The sequence below is a fragment of the Oryctolagus cuniculus genome, chromosome 17, assembly GCF_964237555.1.
Source record: "Oryctolagus cuniculus chromosome 17, mOryCun1.1, whole genome shotgun sequence".
Classification (NCBI taxonomy): domain Eukaryota; kingdom Metazoa; phylum Chordata; class Mammalia; order Lagomorpha; family Leporidae; genus Oryctolagus; species Oryctolagus cuniculus.
In genome coordinates, this window is record NC_091448.1 from 38,058,025 (window position 1) to 38,071,176 (window position 13,152).

General features: G+C 43.6%; 1 protein-coding gene across 8 annotated transcripts in view; it reads right to left on the reverse strand.

The window, feature by feature from the left end:
• The window catches only part of ACACA (acetyl-CoA carboxylase alpha), a 318,070-nt gene that overhangs the window by 245,994 nt on the left and 58,924 nt on the right, over window positions 1-13,152 (reverse strand). For 4 of the 8 annotated variants that reach the window (XM_008271159.4, XM_008271164.4, XM_002719077.5 and 1 more), the window contains exons 2-3: window positions 5,878-5,924; window positions 2,531-2,783 (exon numbers count right to left, since the gene is read on the reverse strand). In XM_008271159.4, the coding sequence (XP_008269381.2) occupies window positions 2,531-2,783; window positions 5,878-5,924 (300 nt within the window). The remainder of the gene's footprint in view (window positions 1-2,530; window positions 2,784-5,877; window positions 5,925-13,152) is intronic. The other 4 variants (XM_051824672.2, XM_008271162.4, XM_070061033.1 and 1 more) reach the window with 1 other exon arrangement.

A 13,152-nucleotide genomic window follows, 5' to 3' on the forward strand; every position in this document is an offset into this window, starting at 1 on the left:
TTAGGCTATTCATTCTAGGAGGTTGATCCGAAGCACAAGCAGTCTCTAACTTCACAGGCAAACCGTGAAAAGTAGTACCTGAATCGATATCTTCATTTTAATAGATGCGGAAAATGAGTCCAGGCAGATTATATGAATTGCCTATGGTAACATGCCTCATAAGTGGCTTCGGATGGGTGCAGTGAGCTGGCTGGAGCGGTCATTTGGGGGGTGAATCAATGGGAAAGGAAGACCTTTCTCTCTGTCTCTCTCACTGTCTAACTCTGCCTGTCAAAAAAAATTATTTATTTATTTGAAAGGCAGAATTACAGAGAGGGAAAGGCAGAGGCAGAGAGATCTTCCATCTGCTGGTTCACTCCCCAAATAACCTCAATGGCCAGAGCTAGGCAGATCCGAAGAAAAGAAACAGGAGCCTCTTCTGGGTCTCCCACATGAATGCAGGGACCCAAGCACTAGGGCCATCTTCCTCTGTTCTCCCAAGCACACTGGCAGAGAGATGGACTGGAAGTGGAGCAGCCAAGACTCGAACCAGTGCCAAATGGGATGCCAGTGCTGCAGACAGGTTTTACCCTCTATGCCACAGCACCAACCCCACACTATGGTATTTTTAAGGACAATTCTTGGCCGGCGCCGCGGCTCACTACGCTAATCCTCCGCCTAGCGGCGCCGGCACACTGGGTTCTAGTCCCAGTCAGGGCGCCGGATTCTGTCCTGGTTGCCCCTCTTCCAGGCCAGCTCTCTGCTGTGGCCAGGGAAGGCAGTGGAGGATGGCCCAAGTGCTTGGGCCCTGCACCCCATGGGAGACCAGGAGAAGCACCTGGCTCCTGCCTTCAGATCAGCGCGGTGCGCCGGCCACAGCGGCCATTGGAGGGTGAACCAACAGCAAAAGGAAGACCTTTCTTTCTCTCTCTCTCGCTCACTGTCCACTCTGCCTGTAAAAAAATAAATAAATAAAAAATAAGGACAATTCTTGGTTGTATGAGATTACCCACTATACTGTACAAAGTTGAGTATCACTGGTCCTCTGTCCTCTGAATGCAAAAAGTCCCATCGGTCACAACCACCAAACACTTCCAAATGACATCAAGGGGGAAAGATAGTGCCACCTGTATTAACCTCAAGTCAACCATTAAGTCAACTACCAAGTAATAAAAAATCTTTACATAAGGTAAAGTCCTAACCCCTTTTCCCTGCTTGTAAATACTGCCCTCTTTCCTCTTTTTAACTCTTAGATATAATACTTTGTTCTACTCCATAAAACCAAATTTTTCTCAATTAGTTATATAATAAGACACATGGCCAGGGAAGTAGAGTTACTGAAATCGAATCAGGACATCTATTTGAATTTCAGTTTTCTCGCTATTCAACCTTGGGTAAGTTATTTCCCCTCATCAGGCCTCAGTTTTCTTATCTAGTAAGACAAAAAGCATCAGACTAAACTCCCTCTGTGGTTCACTGCAATTCTAGGAATCTTTTAAGTGAAACATAATTAAGTTGCTTTACTCTTTTCTTTCTACCTCCACATTGCTCAATGGGACCACCAGCATCACTACCTCATCGCTAAGACAGGACCCCCAACTCCAGGGATAACAATAAAGCAGAACACTCACATCCAGCCAGATCCAGCGTGGGGTTTTACTACACCATCGGAACTTCAGTGTACAAAAGGGAGCTGGATAATTTTACATGCTATTAATAACAGAAGCACCAAGATAATACCAGCAGCAATAGCCACCCTAACACATTTATCTAGATTAGATCTATAACCTCAACCTTGCCTGTACATTAGGATCACCTGGATATGAAGAAAATTTAAAAAAAAAAATGAGGCCTCAATTTCATGCTAAGCCAGGATCTTGGAGGATGGGGCATCGTAAGGCTGCCCAAGTGAAGCCAATGAGCAGTGAGCACCTGGAACCACTGATGCAGAGCCTGGCTTCGGATCGGTGCAGTGAGCACCTAGCTCCAGGAACTAGGAAGCAAATGACCAAAGGATGGCATCTCACACACCAACTGTATAATCAAACGTGAGTAAATAAGCCAGTGTTACAAGTTACTGATGCTCTCAATGACAGAGAATTGTGTTTCTAGAGAAAAAGGACAGCTCTATAACAACCCTTTGTTTGGATCATAACCCTCAGAGAACAGGCCCTGCTAGAAACAGAATGTAACTTCCTGATGTGATCAAGTGATTCAGAGAAAGATTACTACAAATTTGCCCACCCCTGAAGAATTCCTATCAATCATCAAGACAGTTACAACAATGTTAGTCACAGCTGTACAGGGGCTGAAATTGTTCACTAGAAGGATGGTTATGGAGGAAGGATGGGAAAAAGCTGAGAACATTTAGGAAAAGACGTCTCTACAGCCAGCCATAGACGTCATTTCCCACTTCTTCACAAAGCACTCAGTCCAGTGACAGAGGAAGAGGACACTCATTCTGGGCTAAGATCACCCTGCCCTTTTCAGAACGTAAGCAGCAGCACTAATAAAACAGGTGAAATAAGTAAACCATTAAACCTTCTCTTACCTGATATGCAAGGCCAAGCCATCCTGCAGGCTAGAGACCCCCAAATCAGACAGAGTATCTGAGCTGACAGAAGCTGGAGACAGAGAGCCCTCCTTCTCTTCCAGCAAGTCCAGCTTCACCAGGTTGCTGATCTCATCCTCCGAGTTATCTTCGGACACAGAACCAATTATAAAGCGGGAGTGCTGGTTCAGCTCCAGAGGCTTGGCCAAGGGAGATGTTTCCTCCATGATTCCTTCAAAATGGGCTCTCAGAGCTGTAGAAAAAATGAAGAGCAAGTGAGAAAAGCAGATTCGAGATAACCACGTAAAACCTGAGGACACTAGCGCTTGTACCCAATAAACCACAGCCGACGCTTGAAGGCGAGGCAGGGCCTGAGAACTAGCTAGCTGCCCTAGCCATTCCGAATCAGGGAGGAAAACTCAGATTCCTGTAATTAAGCCCAAAAGTTAAAACAGTTCCCTTTTTCCCAAAGAAATCTTTCTTTAAAAAATTATAAGCCATTCCCAATCTCTATCAATTTGGTGATGTCCCAGAGAAAATTATGCTCAACAGAGAAATCCTTGCAGTAGGTAAAAACTGCTTTGTTGTGATATTGCAATTTTGGTTGTTAATATTAGGAGGAATAAATGTCTTGGGGAAAGTGGTGGTGGTTTAGAGTGATCATCTGGCTCTAAACACTATATAGTCAGAGGCTATGAATTTTACCTAAAGGCATAAAAGCAAACTCTAGATGCATATTTAGTTTTTTCTTAAGTTACCTATTTTAAAAATTCACCCAAAAATGGGCACTTTCTGGCTCCAATGTGCTGATGTTGATACAGGGAGAGAGTCAATCTATAATCGGGGGTGGGAGGGCGGGTATTGGGGGAAGAAGCTATATTCCTAAAGCTGTACCTATGAAATTTGTAGTCATTAAACAAAAGCTTTCTTAAAAAAATAAAATCTGGGCCGGCGCCGCGGCTCACTAGGCTAATCCTCTGCCTTGCGGCGCCGGCACACCGGGTTCTAGTCCCGGTCGGGGCGCCGGATTCTGTCCCGGTTGCCCCTCTTCCAGGCCAGCTCTCTGCTGTGGCCAGGGAGTGCAGTGGAGGATGGCCCAAGTGCTTGGGCCCTGCACCCCATGGGAGACCAGGATAAGCACCTGGCTCCTGCCATCGGATCAGCGCGGTACGCCGGCCGCAGCGCGCCAGCAGCGGCGGCCATTGGAGGGTGAACCAACGGCAAAAGGAAGACCTTTCTCTCTGTTTCTCTCTCTCACTGTCCACTCTGCCTGTCAAAAAAAAAAAAATTAAAAATAAATAAATAAATAAATAAAATCTGTAATCAAAGTGATGGAGGTATCATCTCAATTACAACTTTTCTAGATATAGGGACTTCACAGTCTGCATTAGAGATTACCAATTGCTAACAAAAACCAGAACACAGTTCAAAGCCCACAGCAAAAAAAAAAAAAAAAAAAAGTAAAACACTATTCCAACTCTTCAAAAACACTACTAAAAAATTTCGAAATTACATATCAACTCAGTATTAAACAGCATGCAGCTTCACCTTTTTTAAAAAAACATTTTTGTGCTATTTACTTGAAAAGCAGAGACAGATCTTCCATCTGCTGGTTCACTCCCTAAATGAGGGCAAGAGCTGAAGCCAGGAGTCTGGAATTCAATGCAGGTCTCTCATGTGGGTTGTAGGGACCCAAGCACTTAAGCATCACCTGTTGTTTTCCAGGGTGAGTATTAGCAAGGAGCAAGAAACAGAAGGCAGAAATGTGTGGTCGCCCCAAGCACCGTCTTGACCAACTCTGACAAAATCTAGCCTCTTACCAATGCAGACCCTGGGAGGCGGCAAGAGAGCCATCAAGTGCATTAACTGCTCCTGGCTTCAGGCTGGCTTAGCCCAAGTGTTCTGGGTATTTGAGGAGGAACTGAGAAGATGGGGGCTTGCCTATATCTCTGTCTCTGTGTCTGTCTCTCTCTCTCTCTCTGCCTCTCAAGTAATATTTATTTATTTGAAAAACAGAGTTACAGAGAGAGGCAGAGCCAGGAGAGAGAGAGAGCCGCAAAGGCCAGAGCTGAGCTGATCCGAAGCCAGGAACCAGGTGCTTCTTCCGGGTCTCCCACATGGGTGCAGTTGCCCAAGGGGTTGGGCCATCTTCTACTGCTTTCCCAGGCCATAGCAGAGAGCTGGATCAGAAGTGGAGTAGCCGGGACTCGAACCGGAGCCCATATGGGATGCCAGCACTGCAGGCCTGGGCTTTAATCTGCTGCGCCACAGCACCAGCCCCTCAAATAAAATTTTTAAAAATTTTTTAAAGTATCATGCAACAGGAAAATTTGATGTCTAAATTTACTATACATTTCTCCCTTGGAAAATTTAAGTTTTTCTAAAAAATAATTAAATGTGTCCACATTTTATTAAGAGGTTCATTCTAGAAGCCTAAAAGAAAACAAAATCATTTAAAAAGAAAAGAGGGAGGGAGGAAAGGATGGATGGACAAAAGGGTGAACAAGAGGAATAAAGTGAGAAGAAAGGATAGTGCCAACAGACAGACCACTCTGAGAACACCAAAAGATACCGCTGCAACCAATTTCTTTTACATTTTAGAGCAGACTTAAAAACAACAGATCCAAAAAAAAAAAAAAAATTCCATCCCAACTAACACAGAAAATAATGGCTGCCTTCATCACCAGAGTAGTAAGTAGGGCACTTAGGTATGGATCCTAGCTTACAGTCTTACTGAAATTAAACAACCACACACAAAAATAAAATCCACCAAAAAGGGATGATTCTTTGATTCCATGGGATAAGAAAAAAAAAAAAAAAAAAAAAAAAAAAAAACAAGGTTGAATTAACAAAACATGGTCCCCAAGTTATTAAATGAAAGAAAGACTCAATAAGGCCAACTTCAAGTTTTAGTTTCCTAAGAACATGAAGGCAGCCTTCTCTGAAGATGTGCATAGATTGGAAGCAGCTCAGTGCAAACGGTTAAAGAGCCTCAACAGCCCGGAACGGCACTCCCAGGCACGAGCCCACACACTACCGGTACAGAGAGGTTGGGTATGGAAAATCACTGAGAAGTTGTCCAGACACTCTAGAAGCTGCTCCCCAGCCTGCCCCATTTCCACTGATTCTAGTCCTGAATTAAAGAGGCAAGGTAGTGGAGCACCACCACTGTAAGACTCCTTATCCACTTTTGGCTACTCCCCCCCCCCCAACCCCACCCCTGCCAAAGCTGCCTATGTTCTTCTGCAGAAAGCAACTTTAAACATAAAAGCCTACAGTTCAACAATTTAACATATGAACAAAAATTTTTATCACACAGTAAACAGGAATAAACATTATTAACTGACCTCTTAAAATTCTTACTGTCTGAGCAGATATCCACCTCCAAAAAGAACTAAAGAGAGAAAGAGAGAGACTTGAAGTTTTTTGTAAAAGAAATAAAAAATGCTTATCAATTTCTATTTTGCTCAGCAAAGTATAAAATTAATAATATTTAAAGTATCATGTTTTGTCTGGTCAAATCTTCAGTTATCCTGAAACAAAATTCAATAGTTTAATTGTGTAAATCAAAAGCATTACACAAAGACTTTATTATTTAAGGACTTATTAAATGATAGTTTCAGACTACCATTCCCTAAGGTGATTTTTCCAACTGCACACTTGATGGGCCTCATCATTTCCAGTATTGCATCAAAAATGAGACAGGACAGAGAAGAGAACCACTAGATTCTTTTTTTTTTTTTTTTTTTTTTTGACAGTGAGAGAGAAAGAGAGCGAGACAGAGAGAAAGGTCTTCCTTTTTCCGTTGGTTCACCACCTAAGTGGCCGCTACAGCTGACGCGCTGCACCAATCCGAAGCTAAGAGCCAGGTACTTATCCTGGTCTCCCATGCGGGTGCAGGGCCCAAGCACCTGGGCCATCCTCCACTGCACTCCTGGGCCAGAGCAGAGAGCTGGACTGGAAGAGGAGCAACCCAGACAGAATCCAGCGCCCCAACCGGGACTAGAACCCAGGGTGCGGGCGCCGCAGGCGGAGGATTAGCCTAGTGAGCTGCGGCACCAGCCCAGAACCACTAGATTCTTGACAACTCATTGAGGCTCTGATTATGTTTCCAAATAGTTTTAGTGATCCATCACAAAGGTTAGAAATCAGGGAGAGGACACAATTCCTCTTTTTTTTTTTATTTAGTAAATATAAATTTCCAAAGTACAGTTTATGGATTACAATGGCTCCCCCCCCATAATTTCCCTCCCACTCACACCCCTCCCATCTCCTGCTCCCTTCTCCCATTCCATTCACATCAAGATTCATTTTCAATTATCTTTATATACAGAAGATCGATTTAGTATATATTAAGTAAAGATTTCATCAGTTTGCACCCACACAGAAACACAAAGTGTAAAATACTGTTTCAGTACTAGTTATAGCATTACTTGACACTGGACAACACATTAAGGACAGATCCCACATGAGAAGTAAGTACACGGTGACTCCTGTTGTTGACTTAACAATTTGACACTCTTGTTTATGGCATCAATAATCTCCCTAGGCTCTAGTCATGAGTTGCCAAGGCTATGGAAGCCTTTTAAGTTCGCCGACTTTGATCTTATTCCGACAGGGTCATAGTCAAAGTGGAAGTTCTCTCCTCCCTTCAGAGAAAGGTACCTCCTTCTTTGATGGCCCCGTTCTTTCCACTGGGATCTCACTCACAGAGGTCTTTCATTTAGGTCTTCTTCTTCTTCTTCTTCTTTTTTTTTTTTTTTTTTTCCCCAGAGTGTCTTGGCTTTCCATGCCTAAAATACTCTCATGGGCTCTTCAGCCATATCTGAATGCCTTAAGGGCTGATTCTGAGGCCAGAGTGCTATTTAGGACATTTGCCATTCTATGAGTCTGTCAAGCAGTGTCTTAACCTCTACCTCAAAGGCCCATCCCTTCAGCATGGTTTTTCTTTTTAAAATTTATTTTCATTTTTTTTTTATTTGAAAGGCAGAGAGCCAGATAAATAGATTTTCCTTCACTGGTTTACCCCACAAACATCTGCAACACCCAGGGCCAAAGCCAGGGCCCAGAATTGCACTCAGGTTCCCATGTGGATGGCAGGGACCCAAGTACTTGAGCCATCATCTGCTGTTCTTCCCTAGCCCCTGCCCCAGGATGCATGTCAACAGGAAGCTGGATTGAAAGCAGAGTAGACAGGACTCTACCCAAGCATTCAATATGGAATACGGGTGTCCTGCACCAAATGTCCTCCCCCGTGGAACATGTTTTAATATATTTGTTTACCATCTACACATAGCATCTTTGATGTGGTGTCTGTTGAAGTCTTTGGCACATTTTTAAAAAATCAGATTGTTTTCTTATTCTTGAGTTTTAAGAGCTCTTGTATATTTTGGTTAATAGTTTTTCATCAGATGAATATTTTGCAAATATATTCCTTTGTCTGTGGATTGTCTTTTCTTACTCTTGAATGAATATTGAGAACCGTACTTTAAACACTTAGCTCTCTCTTCTGCCCATATTCTGGAAAACACTATATGATAAGATTCTTCTTTTTCATCTGTCACAGTGTGCTGTTGGCAGCAGCCCATCTGTTAGTTTTGTTGTAAGAAATCTTCTAAATATCTTGTGTAGTCAAGTTGAGAATCAGCTCATGAATACCTTAAAGTGCTTCTGGAAAAAGTGTGGAGCAAAGGGGCAGGTGTTGCATGGTGGGGCACATGAAGCCTGGTCTTCAGATGGGCCTTAGAGCATGGAGAGAAGCGTCAGCGAGGAGAGAGCCCCACAATTCCTCTTATACTAAGTTACTAAATGCTGAGGGGCCCAGAAATCTTTTTTTTTTTTTTTTTGAAAGAGTTACAGAGAGAAAGAGGGAGAAGGAGAGAGACAGAGAGAGATCTTCCATCCTCTGGTTCACTCCCCAAATGGCCGCAATGGTCAGGACTGGGCCAGGCCAAAGCCAGGAGCCAGGAGCTTCTTCTGGTCTCCCACATGGGTACAGGGGCCCAAACATTTGGGCCATCTTCCACTGCTTTCCCAGGTGCATTAGCAGGGAGCTGGATTAGAAGTGGGAGCAGCTGGGACTCGAACTGGCACCCATGTGGGATGCCGGCATTGCAGGCAGCGGCTTTACCTGATAAGCCACAATGCCGGTTCCAATCCAGGAGTCTTTAGCTACTTCCCTGCATGTCCTTCTAAGCCCTCAAACTTAAATGTATCAAGAGTAGATCTCAGCTTTGACTATATGCAAGAATGACACATGGAGCTGGATAAAAATGTACAAGCCTAAACTCTATCCTTTAGATCTACTCAATCAGAACTGCAGCTGGAGGTCCAGGGTTGATTGACACTAATGCAAGTCCAGGCTTGAGAATCCCTAGTCAAGAACAAAGAAGGAAAAAATAAAAAATAACAAGAACAGAGAGGGGAAAAAAGGAAAGAAGCTATTACATCAGTTAAGTAATCCAGAAATTCTAAGAAGATGCCACCACTATCACCATCAAATGACAAAGGACAAGAGTTAGGACCATGTAGGTGTATTAACTGGGGATCAGGATGGAGTCTGATCTAGTATTATTCTCTACAACGAGGCAGGGAAGTGGGTGAGGAGAAGGAAAAAGGTAGTTTGCATTATGTAATCAAAGGTGCAGTACAGCTAGAGTCAAAACCGAGGCTCCAGGGCAGGCATTTGGAGCAGTGGTTAGGTTGCCACTTGGGAAGCCCACGTCCCGTATCAGAGAGCCTGGGTTCAGCTTGCTGCTAAAGGGCACTCTGGAAGGCAACAGGTGATGGCTCAAGTATCTGGGTCCCTGCCACCCACATTAGAGACACAGACTGTGTTCCACGCTCCTGGCTTCTGTCTGGCCCAACCTCAGATCCTGCAGGTATTTAAGAGTAAACTAGCAGATGAGACATCTCTGTCTGCCCCTGTCTATCAAATAAAATTTAAAAACAAATAAATATGGAAAATTGGTTGAAATTCTGTGTCAGATGCCTCAGATCATTAGATTTTCTTCTCAACTAGTGAAACCAAGTACCTGGTACTCTACCATCTTGATATAAGACTTTAAAAGTTTTATTCTCCGGAGAGGGTTAAACAGGGTTCCTGGACTGGTGGATACCATCAACAGAAAAGGGATGAGGCCGGCGCCACAGCTCAATAGACTAATCCTCCGCCTGCGGCACCGGCACATGGGGTTCTAGTCCCAGTCAGGGCGCCGGATTCTGTCCCGGTTGCCCCTCTTCCAGGCCAGCTCTCTGCTGTGGCCAGGGAGTACAGTGGAGGATGGCCCAGGTGCTTGGGCCCTGCACCCCATGGGAGACCAAGAAAAGCACCTGGCTCCTGGCTTCAGATCAGCGTGGTGCACCGGCCGCAGCGGCCATTGGAGGGTGAACCAACGGAAAAAGGAAGACCTTTCTCTCTGTCTCTCTCTCTCACTGTCCACTCTGCCTGTCCAAAAAAAAAAGGGGGGGGGGGGGATGAGTACTACACTGAAAATGGATAAAGCCAACATATTGAGATATTGAGTAAGACGCCTCTGTAGTCTTCACCCTCTAGGAGGGAGACTGAAGGATTCTTCTTTACAGGACCTAATCAACCCAAGGGAGAAAAACCTCATTAGTTAACAGTGAAATTCCCTAATTACGTTGCCCAACCAGATCACTCTACCATGAAGTTGTCAGCAAGCCCTACTCAGCATTTCCATAATTTCTACTTAGCATTTCAATCCCCTCTTTTAAATACAAGCAGATAACTAAGGAATATTGCATGTCTGAGAAAAATCTCCAACATTAAAAAAATCAATAACAACAACAACAAGAACAGGTGTTTAACTTAGCAGTTAAGACCCTGCTTAAAACACCTGCCCCAAGGTCACCACTATGGTGCAACGGATCAGCATTCCAAATTGGAGTGTGTGTGTGAGTCCCATCTGCTCTGCTTCTGATCCAGCTTCCTGCTAATGTGCCTGGGAAGGCAGCACAAGATGGCTCAAATACTCAGGTCCCTGCCACTCACATGAAAGACCTAGGTGGGACTTCAAAACTCCCAGCTTCAGCCTGGCCATTGCAGCCATTTGGGGAAACAACCAGAGGATAGAGGGTCTCTCTGTCTCTCCTTCTCTGTCACTCTGCTTTTAAATAAACAAAATAAATACCAAAGAGATAAAAACAAAAAGCATTCACATCCAACATAAGAGTGACTGGGTTCAATGTCCAGCTCTAGCTCCTGACCAGCTTGCTCCTAATGGAGGAAGAAAGTAATTGGGTTCCTTGCCACCCACCAGATTAAGTTTCTGGCTCCCAACTTCAACCCTGGTCCAGCCCCAGCCACTGCAGGCATTTATGGAGTAAAATAGCAGATGGGAGCTCTCTTTCCCTATCTATAAATAAAGAACGTTAGCTGAAAAAAAATTTAAAGGAGAGGCAAAACAGAGGAAGGAGAAGGAACTTCACCTCTGTGGCATCCTCTCCCCAGACCCATCACCCAAGGCCAATCATGAGGAAATATCACACAAATTTGAACTGAGGAACTGTCTATAAAATATTTGACCAATATTCTTCAAAACTATCAAAGTCATTGGAAAAAAGGAAAGTCTATGAAACTACCACAGGTCAGGGAAGACTAAGCAGACATAACCACTGAATTCAATGTGGCATCCTGGATTAGATATAGGACCTGAAAAAACATCAGTTTGGTCAGCGCCATGGCTCAATAGGCTAATCCTCCGCCTGCGGCGCCGGCACCCCAGGTTCTAGTCCCAGTTGCTCCTCTTCCAGTCCAGCTCTCTGCTGTGGCCTGGGAGGGCAGTAGAGGATGGCCCAAGTGCTTGGGCCCTGCATCCACATGGGAGACCAGGAGAAGCACCTGGCTCCTCGCTTCGGATCAGTGCGGTGCGCCAGCTGCAGCGCACCGGACGCAGCAGCCATTAGGGGGGAAAAAGGAAGACCTTTCTCTCTCTCTCTCTGTCCATTCTGCCTGTCAAAAACAAACAAACAAAAAAAACACACACACACATCAGCTTAAAAGAAAAAATGGAGAAATCTAAAGTCCATAATTCAGTTAATGGTATTCTATTGATGTTAATTTCTTAGTTTTGACAAAGGTACTCTGGCTACCTAAGTATAAACACTAAGTGAAGTTTCGTCAAGGGTATGCAGGAACTCCATGTGCTATCTTGGCCGCTTTTCTGTCAAGTCTAAAATTACTATCTAAAAAAAGCCTAAAGGACTATCATCATTACCCTTAGAGAACTAAGGGAAGATACTATACGAATGAGACATAAATGAAATATTTTTTAAAAAACATTTAAAACCAAAAAAGAATTATTTTAAAATTTTTATTTTAATTATTTGAAGGGCAGAGTTAGAGAAAGAGATATCTTTCATCTGCTGGTTCACTTCCCAGATGGCTGCAATGGCCAGGAATGGATCAGGACAAAGCCAAGGAGCTTCTTCTGGGTCTCCCATGTGGATGCAGGGGCCCAAGCACTTGGGCTGTTCTCCACTGTTTTCCCAGTCACATTAGCAAGGAACCAGATTGGAAGCAGAGAAGTCAGGACTCAAACCAGAGTCCATATGGGATACCAGCATTGAAGGTGGTGGCTTTACTTGCTATGCCACAATGCTGGCCCTAAAAAATAATTCTTAAAAGTTAAAAATTAATTATAGTAATGAAAAAATCATCAGTTGGATGATATACAGTTGAGAAAAAGGCTTCATGAATCAGAATAAAAAGTCAAAGAGATGAACAGCAGGTGAGAAAAGATAAGAAAATGAGGGGACATGTCCAGAAGGTCCAATATATGAATAATAGGAGCGCCCAAAAGAACAGAGAGCAAAATATAAAATGCATAATAAAGTAATAAATAATGAAACTTCAATAGGATTAAAGGGCATGATTGTCCTATTAAAAAGGGCCCCAAGCACCCACCCCAATGCATAAAAAAAATAGACACTAAGGTACATCACTTAAATTTCAGAACCTGAACACAAGAGAAGCTCCTACAAGCTTCTCGAAGGAAAAAAAATTCACATACAAATGGTCCAGAATCAGAGAATGCCTTTCAGAGTTATAAGCAGTAACACTGGCAGCTTGAAGGTAATTTTAAAAATGCCTTCACAACTCTGAAAGAAAATTATTTACAACCTAGAATTTGAGACCCAATCAATAGTTGATCAACTACAAACAATAAAGTAATTTCCAGACCACTAAAACTCAAAATACTTACCTCCTAAAATCATACAGTTACAAAATATATTTTATTTTACAAACAGCAATGCAATAGTTGGTATTGGCAAGGATCAGAAATGTATGTTAAACTACTGAACAGGTGCAGGGTTAGCAGTTAGGACATCAGTTAGGATGTCTGCATCCCACACAGGAGTACCTAGGTACAATCTCCAACTCTGGCTCCTGATTCCAGCTTCCTGCTAATGCAGACCATGGGAGGCAACAGGATGGCTCAAGTCGTTGGGTTCCTGCCACTCATGCGAGACCTGGGTTGAGTCCCTGGCTCCCAGCTTTGACTCCTCAGTTGCTACTGCTATGGGCATTTAAGTAGTAAATCAGTGGATGGGAGCTTTTTCTTTTTCTCTCTCAGTGTCTCTCATTCTCTGCCTATCAA